This window comes from Stegodyphus dumicola, chromosome 3 (genome assembly GCF_044657685.1).
Source record: "Stegodyphus dumicola isolate Sdum_Otavi_A_Nest chromosome 3, ASM4465768v1".
Taxonomy (NCBI): domain Eukaryota; kingdom Metazoa; phylum Arthropoda; class Arachnida; order Araneae; family Eresidae; genus Stegodyphus; species Stegodyphus dumicola.
This window is the reverse complement of record NC_140770.1, coordinates 142,741,833-142,760,782: the sequence shown is the minus strand read 5'-3', so window position 1 is coordinate 142,760,782 and position 18,950 is coordinate 142,741,833. Positions and strand designations below refer to the sequence as shown.

General features: G+C 33.2%; 1 protein-coding gene across 2 annotated transcripts in view; it reads left to right on the top strand.

Moving 5' to 3' along the window:
• LOC118191844 (somatostatin receptor type 5-like) overlaps positions 1 to 18,950 on the top strand; it is a 65,903-nt gene that overhangs the window by 24,915 nt on the left and 22,038 nt on the right. The window contains exon 1 of one of the 2 annotated variants that reach the window (XM_035362700.2): positions 6,706 to 6,884. The exons of the other annotated variant lie outside the window; for it this stretch is intronic. Coding sequence (XP_035218591.1) covers positions 6,822 to 6,884 — 63 coding nt within the window. The 5' untranslated portion in view covers positions 6,706 to 6,821. Of the gene's footprint in view, positions 1 to 6,705; positions 6,885 to 18,950 lie in introns of those variants that run through there. 2 annotated transcript variants of the gene reach the window in all.

Genomic DNA, 18,950 nt, shown 5'->3' with positions numbered 1-18,950 from the left:
ATCAAATGTCAAGGTGATCTTTTAAAAATCTAACTTCTTCTTTATAAACCGGACAAGAGCGTGAAAAGGAATCGTGAGCACATTCATAGTTAGTACCGTATCTCTCGTTATACTCTAAACAATTACCGCAACCAAGATTGTCATTTTTACAATCTTTTTTCTCATGATTAAGAGAGCAAGTTGAACAACGTAATTCAAATTTGCAATTTTTCCAGTATGCCCAAAACGTAGGCATTTAGAGCATCTCTTAGGGTTCAGGTGGAAACAAGAGACGAGATTTCCAAACGAGTGCCAGTCTCTCTTCTTCAAGAACTGTGCTTTGGCAGTCTGAGGAAATAAAATAAATACGGTGAGTAACACCTTTCTCCTCTGCAGGAATTCGAAACAGCGCTCTGGCACATTCTCCAGAACAATGACATTCTTCTTTCAATTTCTTCATAATATCTCCATCCTCAACATGATCTCCCATATTATATAAAATGATCTTAGGTTTAATAAATTTGTATTTTCTGGGCCTTACAATAGTTTTCAATTTCTCTTCTTTTAGAATAGCCTTCTCCAGAATAACAACCTCGTACTTTTAATTTTACGATCACATCTCCGTTCTTTCGAGCAAACGAATTGACCACTCCAATACCCAATCTGCCAGGATCCAGCTGATGGGTTATTTCATCGTAAATATCAATCTGTTTATCAATTGGTCTAAGTAAAATTTCGTTATCTTTTCTTCTATCCCTTTTAATCTTTTTTTCTATATCTTTATTCTCTTTTTCTGCAATTATTCGTACTTCCTCCTCCTCCATCTTACACTCACCAGCTTCTCCATCAGCATTTCTTATTGAAATCAGGTCCTTAATCTCTCTAATCTCTTCTAAGACCTGGCTCATTCCTTCATCTCTCCTTCTGGAATTCTCAAAGTCAATTTCATTTGTAGAACATCTCTCTATCCATTTAGCAATAAATGTCAGGCCAGAAGACAAATCATGTATGTTATTCTTGGCAATTCGTTTATCTCTCATAGTTTCAATAGTGTCGAAAAGACTCTGAATTACTCCTAAAATATCGGACTTTCCAACATCTTCTTCAGATTCTCTATAACTTTGACTAAGAATATCTTTTGTCGTTAATAGAGACATATTTTACACTTCTTAAATCTTGGTAAAGGACTACGATAAGGGGACTATATTATAAAATCAAAATTTCGTGAATTCAATATCTTAAAACTGAATAAAAACTTTCTATAATACAAAACACTCAAACAGACAGGTAAATTCCTACAGCATAAATGATAATATAATTTGTAAAGCAAAAACTAGAGTTCTAGCGCAAGAATTAAAAAAGTTACCCAAACGGGCAGCAAAACTTAGATTTTGGTGCACCAAAATTGGTTTAACTGTTCTTTAACGGGAGGAAAGTCTTCAGTTGATGTAGCACCAAATTTTTTTTTTAAATATAATTCAAAAACTTGCAATGAGACTTCTTAAAACAATTCCTCAAAACTTCGAAACATCAAATGTTGGGCAGTTACTTCTAGTAATAAGATAATTCAAAAATTTTTAATCACCTTGCAAAAGGTCTAAAATTACAAGTGCAAAACAAAAGATCTAAAAATATAAACACTTGGCAGCCACGCTAAGCCTATCTTCGAAACATGTAACTAAGAGTATCCAAAAGTTTTAAAATAGCAGCCAGAGTTTAACATAAACTTGTACAAGCATAAAATCAAGCATTTAGATCAAAAGCACGGTAAAAAAATACCATTTGCACGGACTTTTAATACCAAAGAGACCGAAAACAGCACTTCCGTATGCAAATAAGCTGCTACGTGGACTTGAAATTTTAAACTTCTTCAAACCTTGTAGAAATCCAACATCATGCACAAAGTAGCACTTTTCCATAAACCGGAACTCGTAAGCAATCATGTAAGAGCATTTTCACCACGTAAAAATCAAAACACACTGGAAAATAAGCAATTTAAGAATCACACTACAAAACACCAACCAACATGGCAGACAACCTGCGCAGCACCATAACTGTATCTGTATCCGACACTCATATGCCATCCATTAATTTCTAGAAGTGGAAGGTACTACAAATTTCTCGGCGGCCGAGGAAAAACTGCAGAAGGCAGGGAAGATTATCAGTTTCTCAGTTGTTTAGTTCAGCGTTCAGTACGGAGTACTTCGTGTGAGCTCCGCCTTTTAGATGTGCTTTGCATTATGCCGTGTTTAACATTCTTAGTGGCCTGATGTGTAACTACTGCTAGTGCTCTGTGATTCTAAGAAGAGCAGTACGAGTATTTTTGGGGAAAACTCCAGATTTGTAGAGTGTTTCCTTCGCTAAAATAAATTTTATCAAGCTGTCATCGATTCTGTGTGCATTCAATGTGTTGCGAACCCGTACGCACGTAACAATAATATAAAATGCACTCTTCATCAGCGCAAAAGGCAACATTTTAAAAAGCTGGCTTATGTCGGTTATTAACACATTTTTGCAGAAAGCATTACGTTATGTTACGAACAGCATAAATTAAATTTCTATTATGTAATACTAATGCATGCGCATCGGTCGTAACAGATTGAATGCACCGCTGATAGCTTAATAAAATTTGTTATACGAAACGAATCACTTTACTGTTCTGGAACTTTCAACAAAAATAATCGTCCATCTATTCACAGTATCAACTAGTACAATGAGTAGTTACACTTCAAACTACTAAGCACATTAAAGACAACACAATGCACAGCGCACGGAAATGGCGAAACTCTCGTGGATATCTAAGTGCTCTGAATTCAATTCTGAACTGATGCTTTCTTCGATCTGAGAAAGTGAGAAACTAATGATCTATCTCTTCTTATAAAGTCCCCCCTATCGCCGAGAAACCTCTAGTACTTCTCGAAATTACTGGAAGGCATATGAGGACCGAATACGGTTACAGCTGCATAGAGGATCAATTATAGTTATTCAGTTGCAATATCGTAACAGTTAACACAGGGATCGGAACCAAATGGTAGCCATATTTGGCGAATTTTAGTGATTTCTCGCCAAATTTGGTGCCAAAAAGTTTTGGCAATAAACTTTGCCAACTTGGCTATACCTCGCCATTTCAGAGCGACAGCCATTTACTCAATGTTAAATAGACTTGCCCCTGTATTCGTGCTTTTCCGGCAAAACATCGCCTCTATAGATTTTCATGCTATGTTGTACAAAAAGATACAACAATTTTACATATAATATCACTAAAATTATTTAAACTTATACAAAGTTCGTAACAATACATCGGTATCAAAATTTCTCGGAACTATTGGGATACTTTTTGTCTATCTTTTTTGTCTGCATCAAGTAGAATTCAGAGGTTATGATAAAGAAATTCGGTAATATACTGTAAGCTTCTCTCTTAAATTTATATTTTAAATTCTATTGGTAGAAATGTGTTTTATATTTTGATATTTTCTATGTATGCATTTCATTGTCAAAAAGAAAATCAAAAACAGAAACCAAATTGTTTAAAACTGAAGTTCTTCTCCATTTTGAGGAATTGTGTAAGCAATATATCTGTGCAGGACGATAAATAATTGTGTTTTTGACATTAAGATCGCTTAAATTTATAACTGAGTTTGGAGTCGTGTAAAAATTTCGACCGTCACTTTTCCCTGTCTCAAATAAATTTCTGATAATTATATACATTATGTGCATATATATGGTTGTGTAATACTGTTTAAATATGTAATTATACATATCTACAAATTTTAAATCTTACCTTTAATATCAATATTAATGAAAAAATAATATGTCTAATATATAATAAAAATAATGCGCATTTACAAGGTTAAGATGCCTCAAAATTATAATTTTTCTGCTCTTGTGCAAGATTTCTTTGAAACCGTTCTTTATAACTACAAGATATTTTAATCAATCTTTTAAACCTCATATAGATATATAACAAGCAATTATTAGGCTTGTCGCATAAAAACTTGAGAAATTAGGGTAACTTTTATGCTGCAAAAAAAAGACTATTTTGCGTTCTGAAGTTACATTTTTTAAGATAATATTATTCGATTATTCTAAAGGTAAATAATTTTAATTATATATTAATTTTCTAATTTTAGAAAACAAATTAGCTAAAAATAGTGATTTCTTTATTTATAACAATGCTTGCACTGCGTACTACGATTTTATGTTCATGACAAAAATGTTATTTTACATTCATTTTGTTTAAATTATTTTATTATTGAAATACGAAGTAAAGGCAACAAATACAATATAAAGCACATCAAAATATGTGCATAAAATTTCCCAATCATAACTCTATTAGTTATATAGGCATTGCTTTAAAGTGAGTTAAAATTTTTGTCTTAATTTATCATTTTAAAGGTACTTAACCCATTATTCTAGAAACAATATTGAATTATTGTTAAGAAGCATTAGTTTTAAATGTCAGCCTTTGTTACGTTGCTCTTGAGTAATAGATTACCATAATTTAAACGAAAAGGTAAACGTGTTGTACCGTATGACATAACAATTTGCCATTCTTCAAAAAGTATTAATAGTCGAAAGTGAAGATGAAAAACGACGATGCAGCCTTGCGATGGAATGCAAGGCTGCATCGTCGTGTTATGCTGATAAATAGGAATATTAAGTTAAAAATATATCTAAAAATGTGGAAAAGATAAAATTTCCGTTATCAGTGTCAATATATCTATATATATATAAATATTTCTTTTATTCTGAAACTGCAGTACGCAAATTGTTTTTGTACAAAAATTACACAGTTTTAAAACAAGTATAAAAATTACAAAAATTGTTTTTGTATGGTGTGTTAAATACACAAACAAATTGTTTTACAAAAAATTACAAAAATTGTACAGTACAAAAATTGTTTTTGTATGGTGTATTAAAGTCCAGCAATTAGTATAGGTTCTTAAACGTTTCAAATTTATTTCATTAACTGTACTGCCCGTTTGCGCGGCCCGCCTCTTAAAATAATAGGTATTGGGGAACAATAGGATATTATTCTCGAAACGGCGTCTTGCGTTGAATCCCTATGAAAGTCTGATACACTCTTTCAATTGTTGCCACCAAATATGATATCCCTGTATTGTATTTAAAGAAATTAAATAATGAAGAATCTGAATGAATTGTTTTACAAAAAATTAAAAAAAATGTACAGTACAAAAATTGTTTTTGTATGGTGTATTAAAGTCCAGTAATTAGTATAGGTTCTTAAACGTTTCAAATTTATTTCATTAACTGTACTGCCCGTTTGCGCGGCCCGCCTCTTAAAATAATAGGTATTGGGGAACAATAGGATATTATTCTCGAAACGGCGTCTTGCGTTGAATCCCTATGAAAGTCTGATACACTCTTTCAATTGTTGCCACCAAATATGATATCCCTGTATTGTATTTAAAGAAATTAAATAATGAAGAATCTGAATGAATTGTTTTACAAAAAATTAAAAAAATTGTACAGTACAAAAATTGTTTTTGTATGGTGTATTAAAGTCCAGTAATTAGTATAGGTTCTTAAACGTTTCAAATTTATTTCATTAACTGTACTGCCCGTTTGCGCGGCCCGCCTCTTAAAATAATAGGTATTGGGGAACAATAGGATATTATTCTCGAAACGGCGTCTTGCGTTGAATCCCTATGAAAGTCTGATACACTCTTTCAATTGTTGCCACCCAATATGATATCCCTGTATTGTATTTAAAGAAATTAAATAATGAAGAATCTGAATGAATGTTTCTAGCATTGTGAATAAACGGCGGTACCTAGAGCCATCAAATTTTTAATAACGTAATTCTCCTCTCAAACATGGAGACCCGGAAACGCGAATTTTGGATTCCGAATTTGTTTTATTATCTGTTTTCTATTTTGTAAATGATTACCAGACTCAACGATTTCAAAAAGAAAGCAGTGGCAATGCTGTACGGAATAAGAACATTTTTATCTCCAGCGTACGTGTCTGTCTCTCGGAAACTCTAAAGATACCCTGTTTTTCATCCAATTTTATGTGGCGGAAGCGCCAAGAATGTAATATATAATAGATAAAACAAACACACAAAACCTTAATAATAAAGAAAAAAATGTAAAGCCATCTTAGTAAGAAAATTGAACATTGATATGATGAACTGAAAGAATATATATATATATATATGCGAATACTTAATGCTGCATCGGGAATTCTAAACGTATACTGCTACGATGCCTTTTTAATTTTTAAATTTTGCTTTTGAATTATATATAATGCGTAAGTGCGAAGAAAATGATGCTTGATAATAAAGCTAAAAAGACAAAAAAAAAAAAAAAAGGTTAGAGGAGTTATTGTAACAGCAGCCTGATAAAGTTCGAGCTCAGCAAAAATGTTAAAAAAACTTAACAAACCCTTTTGGACGACTGGTAAAATCTGAAATCTTTCAGATTTATTAACATGTCTGTAATATATGACTAGCACTTAATACCCAAGCGAAACGAACAGAAAACGCGATTACAATCTTAAGTATTCGTGGTGTAAAAATATAAAACTCAGAAGATGAAGATGCTTATTTGTTGGGGACGTCAATATGAAGAAGGGTTATAGGTGTGGGGGAAAAAATTTCGGCGAGCTCTGATTGGCTGCCTGACTCGCATCTCGCGAGATCACGAGCTCTTGCTGTTCCAGGCATCCTCTCAATGATATTTTCCAGTCGCGACGAAGTGGTGACGGTACTCATCACTTTGTCACCTACAGAGAAGTTTATGAAAGCGGCAGAGAGATTAAATGATTTCATTGGACTAGGCGAATCCAGATTATGAGCACTTTCAAGCTCTGATTTTGGAATGATAACTGTGAGCTACGGGAACTGGACATGCATTACCTGTTCCCCGTGGGCAGACTTGAAGGTAATTATTTTTTACGAAAATCCTCATGATACAAGAAGTAAAATTTATTTTAAAAACTGAGAATAAAAATTAATAAAAAATACAAGCAAAACATATAGTAAAAATTTAAATTATTTCAAACATATTTATAAGTGAATTAAATCATCATCCCTTATGTTAAATACTGTATATTTCCAAATTTAAATGATGCCTACATTTTTTAAAAAGAACAATATCCGTTTAACGTTTAAAATACATAACTTGCATTATTAAATAATGAAAATGTATTACATTTGTATGTGTATTTGGTCTTCGCATTGTATAAAAACAGTTACACCTGGAACCATAAGCGTTTAAATATATGTAGTTTTCTACTGGAATGTGTGCCCGAATTTTGAATTTTGAATTTGATTTTTTATTTCTTTTATGCTTGGTGCGAACTTTATGAAATGTTTATTAATTAAACTGAAGACTGTATGTGTTGCCACTCGGCAAAGCGTAAGACTTGTTAGTCAAAAGGGGAATTTGCCCAGAAGGACTATTAATTTCGTTTTGTCATTTTGCGTCCATTCGCGATAAGCTTCGTTTCACTTTTCAAATTGTAGCCACCAAACATTATCACCCTGTATTATATTTAAAAAAATTAAATGATAAAGAATCTTCATAAATCTATGTATGTTTCTCGCACTGTGATAAAACAACGGTACCTAGAGCCATCCAATTTTGAATAACGTAATTCTCCTGTCAATATGGGCATCTAGAAGCATAAATTTGAAATTTGGAATTTGTTTTATTATCTATTTCCTATTTTGTAAAACTTTAACGAATTTTTCGATTAACAAACTCAAGGTTTTCAAAGCGAGCCATGGCAACGTTGTACAGAAAAAACATTTTTATTCCAAGCGCGCGAGAATCTTTGTCGTAAATTCTAAGGATACACTCATTTTTAAATTATTTTGCGATATTGCTGTTGAACTGAATTTTGTGATTTGACTACCTAGAACATGATATTTAATAAGTAAAAATAACATATAAAACGTTAAAAAAGTGCCCCTTTGGACGTAATTTAAAATCTGAATTCTCTGAGATTTTTCTTTTTTTTTTTTTTTTTTTTTTTTTTTTTTTTTCAAGTTTAGTCAACAGGCTGAGCGATTTGAAAGAAACATGTTGCCTCTGCCTGAAGTAAAATGTATTAGTTTTTCTTTCCCATTCAATCAGTCTATTATTGATTAATACACTAAGCGATTTAAAAGTAATAAATGTAATTTTTTATTCTTGTTACTAATAGTTACTAGCTGGATGCACTAAATGACACTAGCTGGACTCATTAAAATGGTTATACATTTTTCTAGTTTCTTATAATAAGTATTTTAAGCAACTGGTCGCTCAAGCAGTTAGTAACACAAAGTTTCACTTACATATTTAAGCTCTTTCTCTGAGCTCGCAACCTATCAGTCTGCTGTTACAGTCATTTCTACTAACCCATTTTCTTTGGGGTCTTTATAACTTTATTATTAAGCATCGTTTTCTTCCCACTTGCCTCATGTACAGTTCAAGAGCAAAATTAGGAAGTTTAAAAAGCAACATAGCAGTATACGCTTAGAATTCCAGATGCGGCGTTAAGTGTTGACATACATTTTAATGTTCGTTTTTGAGCCTTTTCTCAGTTCATCACGTCAATGATCAATTTTCTTACTAAGATGGCTTTACGAAACTTTTCTTTGTCTTTTTTTATTAACCTTTTGTGTATTTACTTTGTAGATACATTAGGTTATTTCGAAGCAGGAGAGATGAAAAATAAGCAATTGCCCTCGACGGAACTCGAACCATGAACCTCTCGAATTCTCACCGAGCATGCTGACCACTACGCCATGAAGGCATGCTAAGAAAGCGGGAGAAATACCTTATATATTACCCCGTTTAAAGGATGACTGGCCTGAAGAGATCACCACCTGGAGCTTATTGAGAGCGCAAGAGGAGTTTGTCAAGACTTGCATATCTTTTGATTTGCTTTGGAAACATGATGTGTCTTGAATAGGAAGAGGGAGCTTATTCAAGCTATGTTCAAATATGTATGGAATAGATAACACCAGCAGGAAGAGTTGACTTTACCCTTTATTCTCTATAAGATTACAGGTTCTCCCGCACTTCGGGGTACAGAGACCAACCACTTGTGGTCTGAACTTAAAAATATAAAACTACTAATTAAAATTTTAAATAAGAGCTAACTTTGAATTAATTTACAAATCCCTAACACTAAGACTGGCCTTTTAAATTATTACGTATGTAGTACACAAACTGCCGTATTGGCATTTGAGTTAACAAGAAAAAAAGTCCATTTACGATACAGAGCATTTTTTTTTTTTTTTTTTTTTTTTTTTTTCGCCGGGGAGGATGAGCCCCGGCGTTTACTGTATATTTCCAATAATACGTTTTTAAAATATCAAGAGGACTAAACCTCTGGCCTTAAGGGCAAACAGCAGCTGATTGAAAACTCGTGCGTAATGCAGTGGCAAGGCGGCTGACTTCCTTCCTCTCTCTCTTAACTCTGGGCAAAAAGCCACAAACGTAAATACTTGGGCGTTAGCAAGTAAAATTTGCATAAACAAGTTAACATGCTTAATTCTGGCCGGAAGTAGAAAATAAGAAGTGATAGTAAAGTTTTAAAATATAATAAACGTTAGCAAAACTTAAGATCCTTACAAGTTTAAGTTGCCAAACAGGGGCGACTTATTGACATTGCTTGAATAATCACATAATTACAGGAATGAGACTTGTGAGACGGATTTACAAATGAGGGGCTCAGAGCTAAGTACTAAATATATAAAAACATAAAAACATAAAAATGTACAGAAAACACACTTAAAAACACATATACCACATGTAGGGTACATATTTGGTCTCATTGACCACATATATGGTACAGTGTGGGGGTGTTTACAGACGAGAGGCCATGATATGGGATTACCATGTGATTGCTGGGCATTGATATGGGGGGACACGGAGAGGTCCTGGCGAATATATTTGTGGAGAACGTAAGTTGCTGAGTGTGTGAACTCGCCGAGCGCGGTGACATGTTAACAGCACAGGATGATGGTTATGCTGACTCCTGTTAGTGGCGAACGTTGTGGGATTATGCATCGTCGCGTATATCTTGGCCCATAGCTGCGAGCTGGTCAATGACCTTACATATTTTATTGATTGCAGGTCTGTTTTTAATAATGAACCGTTGAAAGGCATCTGTAGGAGGAGTGGGATGCTTAATGTGGTTGTCTGCTGTGAGTGGGCAAGAGTTATTCACCATCTTTTAGTTCAGGCGCCACTGTAGAGACATTAGGTTATTTCGAAGCAGAAGGGATGATAAATGAGTAATGCCCTCGTCGGGACTTGAACCTCGGACTTCCCGAATTCGCATCCAGCGTGCTGACCACTACACCACGAAGGCATGCTAAGAAAGCGGGAGAAATACCTTATAACTTTATTAATTAAATATACGTTCTTGGCTCTTACGCCACATAAAATTCGATTCAACAGCAGAATCACAAATTATTTAAAAATAGCATATCTTTCGAATTTCCATTAGACAGTGTCGCGTCCTGGATATAATGTTAGTTGCTACTGCTCACTTACAAATCGTTGAGTTTGTTAATAAAAAATTCATTAAAGTAATACAAAATATGAAATAGATAATAAAACTAATTCAAAATTAACAATTCTGTGCCTATTTTCGGGTGGAGGATTACATTATTAAAATTGGATGGCCTTAGGTACCATTACCTTTTCCCAGCTTCATGCCTACATTCATGCAGATTCTTCATTATTTAATTTTCTTAAACAGGGCGATAATATTTGGTGACAACAGTTTGAAAAGTGATACGCCGTTTACAGTGATTCAAAGCAAAATGCACTTGCGAGACTAATGTCCCATTCGGACAAATGTCCTTTCGGGCTAAAAAGCTAAAAATATATCTGTGTAGTTAAACCTCAAAACATAAGCGTTTAATGTTTTTTAGTATCACTTTCAAAATATCACACTCATGTGTAAGAAGTCAGCCTGCATGCAATTTTTTCCTCTTGTCGAATGTTAAAATATGTGATGTCCTTTCACACTTTCACAGATAGTCATTGGAGAAATAAAGTATTCTTTTAATATATCCATGTTGTGCACAAATTTAGTTTTATTATATTAATTTAAATATCTAGAAGCGAAGTGTAAATCACAGAAATATTGCGAATCGTTGAAAAGCTATACTGCTTGCAAATACATTACTTATTTGAAATAATGACTCATTTATAAATAAAATTTTATATCGTAATATGACACTTAACCAAATTTTTGCTTAACGATATCTTTTAAATACGGAAAATAGTTTTTATGGCTCATCCTCCCCGGCGAAAAAACAGAGAAAAAGAAAAAAATGCTCTGTATCGTAAATGGCCTTTTTTTCTTGTTAACTCAAATGCCAATGCTTTTCTGTGTATTCTTTATTTTCTTAACACATAATTCACAAAACAGCCTTTGATGGAAAAATACTGAAATTAAAATATCCTACTTATTAAAATAATTTTTTCTTTAATTAATGGTCGGAGTGGTCGACATTTTTTAAAATACACAACAATCTAAGTAACCAATGAAATGTTATTGAATAATATGAGTAGCAACTACGTGTCATAATGAATTAAATTTATGATCATTGACCTCAGCAGTTTATTCAGCTTTTATTCTGCTTTGCTTTTAACTGGTATGTTGCTTATGGATTTTTATATTTTATTTTTCTTTTTATCTAATCTTTATCTTTTCAATCTGTTCCTTGACATTTGCTTTAATCCAGATAAAAACATTCCGTTCCACTTTTTATAAACAAAGCAGATGCAATATTTATTTAACAACATTTTAAATGAAAACCTTAATATGAAACATAAAAATTTTATAATTTTAAACATATTTATAAATTTTCTGAAGCTGTTGAATATAGATAGACAGCTTCGAACACTGGAGATAAAAACGTGTTATTCTCTACAATGTTACCTCTGCTCGCTTTGAAATTGTTGAGTTTTTTAATAAAACATTCGTTAAAATTTTATAAAATACCAGCAGCTTCGCTGCCAGCCTTCGTCTGGCTTCTAAGTGTACCGGAAAAATGGCTGAAGGAAACACCAAACGTTAAATTATATAACTGCGTAGAATTGTACTCTGCAGAACAACTTCATAAAAAAAAGTTATTACGTATAACAAAATTACAATGAAATAAGCAATATCCCTTAATACAAATATTAATTATACTAATAAATAAATTAACCAACTTCCCTTTGCAAAATCTTAAGAACTCAAATGGTATAAAGGAGGTTAAGAGCTTTGTTTCCTTAAAAAAATCACTCAAAACTTTTCGATGTCTTAAAAACAGTCAAATGAGCAATAAATAACATAAAAGAATGCAAAAAACAAAAAATTCTGAAAAGCAATGTATAATTAATGATATTTTATCTTATATGTTCAAGAGAAAAAAATTACAATGAAATAAGCTATATCCCTTAATACAAATATTAATTATCCTAATAAAAAAATTAACCAACTTTCCGTTGAAGAAAAAAAATCACGCAAAACTTTTCAATATCTTATAAACAGTGAAATAAGCAAAAAATAACATGAGAGAAACTCAAAAAACATAAAATTCCGTGCAGAATTTTAATCTACAGAACAACTTTATCAAAAAAATCAATAAATATGTATTATATATATATATGTGATGTACCAGCTTTTGTCCGGAATAAATAGATTGGTGAAGAATCATAGATGTAGTCGTAGCTTAAATTATCAGACGATAAGTTTAAAAAAGAGGATCCATTTATTATCTCAGGAGAAATAGCAGTTACAAAATCATATTTCCGGAGTAAATAAAAAAGAATTAGTAATAACTTTTTGTATGAAATGTACTGCATCGTTACATTTAAGAAAAAGCCCCCGATATTCCTTTGCGAGTCCTTTTATAGCCTCTGGAAATGCGGAGCTTCCAAGAAATGACGTCAGCCTCGTCAGCCAATCCAGTTCGCTTTAAATATTTCCAGAACATTCTATAACTATACGTGTAGAAAAGGCGGGAAAAATAGACTACGGGGCAATGGATTTAATTCCACGTACTTTCAAATAAGAGACCGTCGCCATTAAAAAATTAAAAGACCATACAGTTAGAAATTTAAGTGTATTCTTGACTATGGAATTTTATTATTACATATATATATATATATAAATGACAGTGAACTATGCCAAACTCTTAAAAACAGTGACATAAGAAATGCGATGAAAAATTGTTGCCAAACCCATATTTCTAAAAGATTGAAACTATTCAAAACGATGCGATTTCATCAAAAATCTATCAACACCATTAAGAAAGAAAAATTGTTACCAAAATCACATTTTTAAAGATGTGAGATGTGAGAAAGTGTACTCGGAAGCTTCATTTAAAAAATTTCTTAAAAATACAAAATATTATCATTTTTCCAAAATTCTTTTTGTAAAGGCAGTCGCAAGGATAAAAGTTTAACGTGTCCAAAAATCAGAGAAAAATAGACTTTACATTTTTAAAAATAAACTTTTTTAGAAAAAATCCTGTTGAAAAGGTGTTAAGCTCCCTTTGTTAAATAAATTCGTATTTAATCAATTTATTGAAACACGAAATTTATTTTAAGTTCGTAAAATAGCTAAGTGCCTACGTTTCACGACGATGTGAAAATGGAGTGTATAGAGTAAAATCTCGCTTTTCTATAGCCCATTATGTCTCAAAATGACGCGATTTCGTAACAAAACATAAAATTTAAAAAAGAATTCTAATTCTAATTTCGAAAAAATCTCTTCGAAGGGCATTGGCTCTTGTCTAGATGCACCTATGTGCCAAATTTCGTAGCCATAGGTCTATTAGCTTACGCACAAGCGCGAACGAAAGACACACACACACACAGAGACAGACTCTTTCTTTTATTATACGTAGAAATAAAATAGACAGTAAAAAAAATTACAAATCCCAAATTCGGGTTTCCAAGTTCCCGTGTTCGAGTGGAGAACTATGTAATTCAAAATTTCATGTCTCTAGGTACCGTTGTTTTTTCGCAATGTAAGAAACATAATACTTACATTCATGTAGATCCTTTATTTAGTTTCTTTAAATATAATACACTATTTGGTGGCAACAATCTGAAATGTGATTCAACGCAAAATGCCGTTTTTTGACTAATAGCCCTTCTGAGCTAATAATTATTTAATTTACTATATAAATTAAACACCACATAATTTGAAAAACAGAGTTCGTGTGATTATATAAAGAATGCCATTGTTCTTTAAAGCATACTAATTATTAATTTTTTTATTCTTAATTCTTAGAGTAGAAAGTTTTTTTAGCGTGAATGATTTTGATTATGACATAGCACACAAAGGCCCAAGTAGAACAATGCCTTCGAAGAGTATTTTCTGAGAAAAATTGTTTGTGTTTCGGAAAAAGCAAAACCTCCTACGCAGATGACCCATCCACTGAGACAGAAGATTAGTTTGGTTTATTTGGATATGGTAAAACAATCCAGGGCTTCCTGTTTAAAGGCAAGGATGCCTTCGTGGAGGATTTTGTAACGGAAATCCACGTTACACAAAAGGAAATCAACGAAAGCTCCCATGCAGCCAACCCTTTCGCCGGGATTAGAACACCGAGCCTACCTATCAATGCTCATCGACTTTATCGCTCTGCCGCTGCTAAACCCCAAAGTGAAGGGAAATACTATATACCATTATAATAAATGTAAGCATTTTCAGCCCCAACATTAGGCGAATGGTTACGACTTCTGAATACCTGTAATTCGACCCACTTTTAAACCCAAGCAAACGGGCTGGCTGTCCTAGTGCATTACATGAATATGGACCAGTTTTCTTAGAAAGTACTCCACATAGATAGCCTTCCACATTAGCATTCTGTAAAGTAACCTATACTTAGCACTTTTAAATTTTACAGTGTCCTTAGAAAAGGCTTTTGTCACCGGAAATCTGTTATTCTTTCTTACAGAATTCACTTTCTCGGTCATCGTTTATAGTCAAGGCAAATATGGGTATAAAAGAAAAACTGACATTTTTACAACTTATTGTTTTTCAGCTCTTACTTCAAATGGCACGAAGAAATTGTTTTATATTATGCCTGTAAATATTTACTATTTCACCCGCTTCGGGAAGCATAAGATTTTCATACATTCGGAAGTGGAAGTAAATGTTAATTTCTATATTATTTATCATTTATCTATTTTACTTTATAAAATTACCACATATCGCAGGCACTCAACCAAAGCCGTGAATGGGCAAAGCAGTTGCTTCAAAAGAAGTGCGCTTGTGAATGTTTGGCGGCGCTTGATTTTGAAAAAAACTGAGTCATGTTGTTCACACGATAATCCTTACAAATTTTGAGGTATCCGATTACGCTCGACACCCAAATTTTGGAAAATAGTACAAATAAATATATTATTAGTGTTGTTTTAGTAGGGTAACTACTTAAAATGATAGAATCAGCTGATAAACACATTATAAAAGCATGATTTTGATTTTCCTCACATTTTGGGTTAAAAACATGTTAAATTTCAGGATTACTAGATATATTCTCACAAACATATTTATTAATATTTTACTTTTGTTTAAGTCACTTACATTTATTAAGGTAAGGAATTAAATGAACTAAAAATCTAACCTAATAAATTTATAGTGGCACCCGAACTAAAATGTGATGGATAACGATTCTTCACCACCCTTTATCGGACTCCTAATCACCAGTCGCCCTTTAAAAAGGGGAGTATATAAGGTATTCTCCCCCTCCTTGCTGCATGTCTTCGTGGTGTAACGGTAGCCCACACGGCGCGTAATTAAGAGGTCAAGGTTCGAGTCCCGAAGAAGGCATTGCTCATTTTTCATATCACCTTCTTCAAAATAACTTAAGGAATCCACACCTTAAACCTTTTACTTTGGGGATTTGGTCGCCTACAAAGTTAACAAGTACGTATTTAATAAATGAATGTTGAAAACTTAATTAAATAACTTAATTATTTCATAACTTAATTAAATTTTTGAGTAAGTTAATTGATCTGTTAAGTACTAAATTTATGACGCAATTTTAAAAAAAGTGTAATTTTCTCTAGTGTAATCTTAAATTAGTGTTTCTCTTTACTTTCTATCCAGAACATTTATTTTACACAATACAAAATTAAAATTCTTTTAAAAGTAAAGAAATGAACAGCTTCTGCATTGATTTATATTACATTTCCCTTGTTAGTTCAATAATTCTGACACCAGCGGCCTGAGCGGTAAAGTGGCTGCATGGGCGTTTTCATGGTTTTCCCGAAGTGTAACGTGTATGCGGGTCAGTTTCTCTTAGAAAGGCCTCTACGAAGAGCCTCCCTCTCCTTAAGCAAGTAGATCTCGAATTGTTTGCCATAATCAAATACACCCAACACCACCATTAATTCTGTCTATTAATGCATTTCCTTACTCTAGTAAAAATGTATTTTGAGTCAAGCATTTCCTGCAGATTCGATTAAATTGTGTATACAATTATACCACGCACAACCTCAAAGCATATTAAAGAAACTTGCAACTATTTATTTTAAAGAACTAAACAAAAGCAGTACTGAAGAAATTTTACAAAGCCGAGATCATTTTCTTTTGTAATCTCGGAAAAAAATAATATTAAAAGGATTATACTAAGAAATGAATATTCAAATTTTAATTACTATTCTGTGTTGTTTTTCGTATTCTTGAAAAAAACTGAATAAAATTATACTTGTTTTCAAGACTTGCTGAGTTTAAGAACTTGCGTCGTATATTTTAATCATAAATTAATTAAAGCTGACAATAATACTCTTGTCCACAAAGTCTCTAATTTGCAAATCAACAAGGAAGCAGGATTCATGTAAGAAAATTTAGACACTCAGTTAGAAAAATATAGACTTACTTATTAATTTAGTATTCTAAAAATAAATTGTAATAAATCGGATTTAAAACAATGAATGCCTAATATTTAGACGCATGGGAGTTAGAAAACGTTAATGAAGGAAACGTTCTTACAATCATATATAGAATTAAATTAGTCATAAGTCCTGACATATTGTCAAAAATATCGCGAGGTTAAAAAGACTCGGGATCCTGAAACTTAAGAGTGTTAATATATTAGTCACTGAAAATTTCCCCTTTCTTTCCTGAAATGGGGAAATAAAAATTCAAACATGTGGAAACTTTCTGTTGTTGCTCCTAATAATCATGATTCAGACCTCCAACCAGATGAGTTCCATAAATTTCATCTCGTACAAGAAGCGACAGTTCCACCTGACTTTGGTTTAAACTTAAGACACCTAAGGAAGCATTCACACGATGGTCCAGCCGTATTATTATTAAAATTCTAAGGGGTAAAAGTCATTATTGCTCTTTACACCTTGGAACAGAAATTAAGCCGTAGCCAGTAAGGCTGCGTTCAGACGTTGGTTTAAATGTCATAGAGGCATAGTCATAAGGCATAAAATGCGGGAGTTCCGTTCACACCAGCGAGGCAGGGCCTAAGCCGTAGCCAATTAGAGAAGCCAAATTTGTGCATGCGTGAATGTGTCTACAGCTTTCTGCTCTGTTTTCGCGCTGAATAGCTTTCACACATTCGCTCTGATTGGTCGATTCTTTTACCAAGTCGGCATAAGGTTAAAACTTCGAACTTATGCTCAAACCCCTAAACCATTTTTTTGTGACGTAGCAAGGTGTGTTTACCTAGCAAAGAACCTCGGCTTAAGCCAGTTATGGCATTTATACCACAGTCTGAACGGAACTTAAGGTAGGGAAAATTTGCGCATGAGTAAATGTACAAGTGACTCCGTGAAATCGACAACCGAATGTCAGTTCGTGTTTGCTTCCCTCTGATTTTTCGGTTCATATATCAGGCTGACAAAGATATGAGTAATTAGAACACTTAAATGAAAGCCTTATACCAGTTTCGATGACGTAGAGATGAGTCTGGTTGCCTAGCAACGAAGTTCGGGCTTTGCCATTTGTGCCACCATTTTCTTAAAAGATGGTTCCTCAACAGACCGTTCTTAACAGACGAACAGCTGCACTTCGTCGCACCAGATCTAAGCTCAAAGAAAATTTGAGGATTTTTATAAGAGTCATTCTGTAACGTTGCGTGCCTCCAACTTGCACGCAACCAAGGGGTGACTGTGAAAACAGGATAAAACACAGAGTCTTGTAAAGGGTTTAAGTCCCTTTTTATTCAACGTAATAAATTACAATTGCGTGCTCTTGACGCTTACAGACGGCGCCAACTCGGCGGTCAAATAAAAATAATAACCTGAAAAGAAACTAAAGACAAGACTCTAACTACGAGGCTCTCTAAATAACTAACTCACCGCGTTTTACAATACCGCTGCTAATTCAGCAGACTTGAAGCTCACTTGAACGATTAACACTACTTTCCGCCAAGCACATAGGCCGAAACGCGGGGTTCTTCAATTTCTCGCTAACTACCTCCGCGCTCGTGAAGTAAGAATATCACACCCCGAACTTGTTTCCTTCCTATTTAAATCATAATACTTCCGCTGATAATTTGAATCCTTGCGCGTTCTACTAAAATTTACATATTCTGGCATTGGCAGTTCCAGGGGAAAGTAAGGCTTGACAGGAAAGATAGTTTAAACTTAAAATAAATGTTAGTTAAAATAAATATAAACCCTACATTTGCCGCTTCCAGAATTTGGAAAACTTGGAAGCAGGTCCTACAAACGACCTGTTGTAAGTTTCTCTAATTCTGAACTAACTGGCGAGAACCTCGTTTACACAAAAAAATCTTATGTAACAATTTGTATACTAAAATTCTGTTGATCGTTATAAAGCTCTCTTCTTACAGCAACTTTTCCTGGACTTCATCAATCAATCTTGGTCTTTCCTTCCAGCATCTGGAAGGAATAAGTATCAGTATCTTTCTAAATACATTATAATTTACACTTTCTTGACACAATAAATTTTTGTTTTTAAACGATTCGTTTTTCTTAGTTATTACTTACTTCACATTCATTCAATTTTTCAAGCAT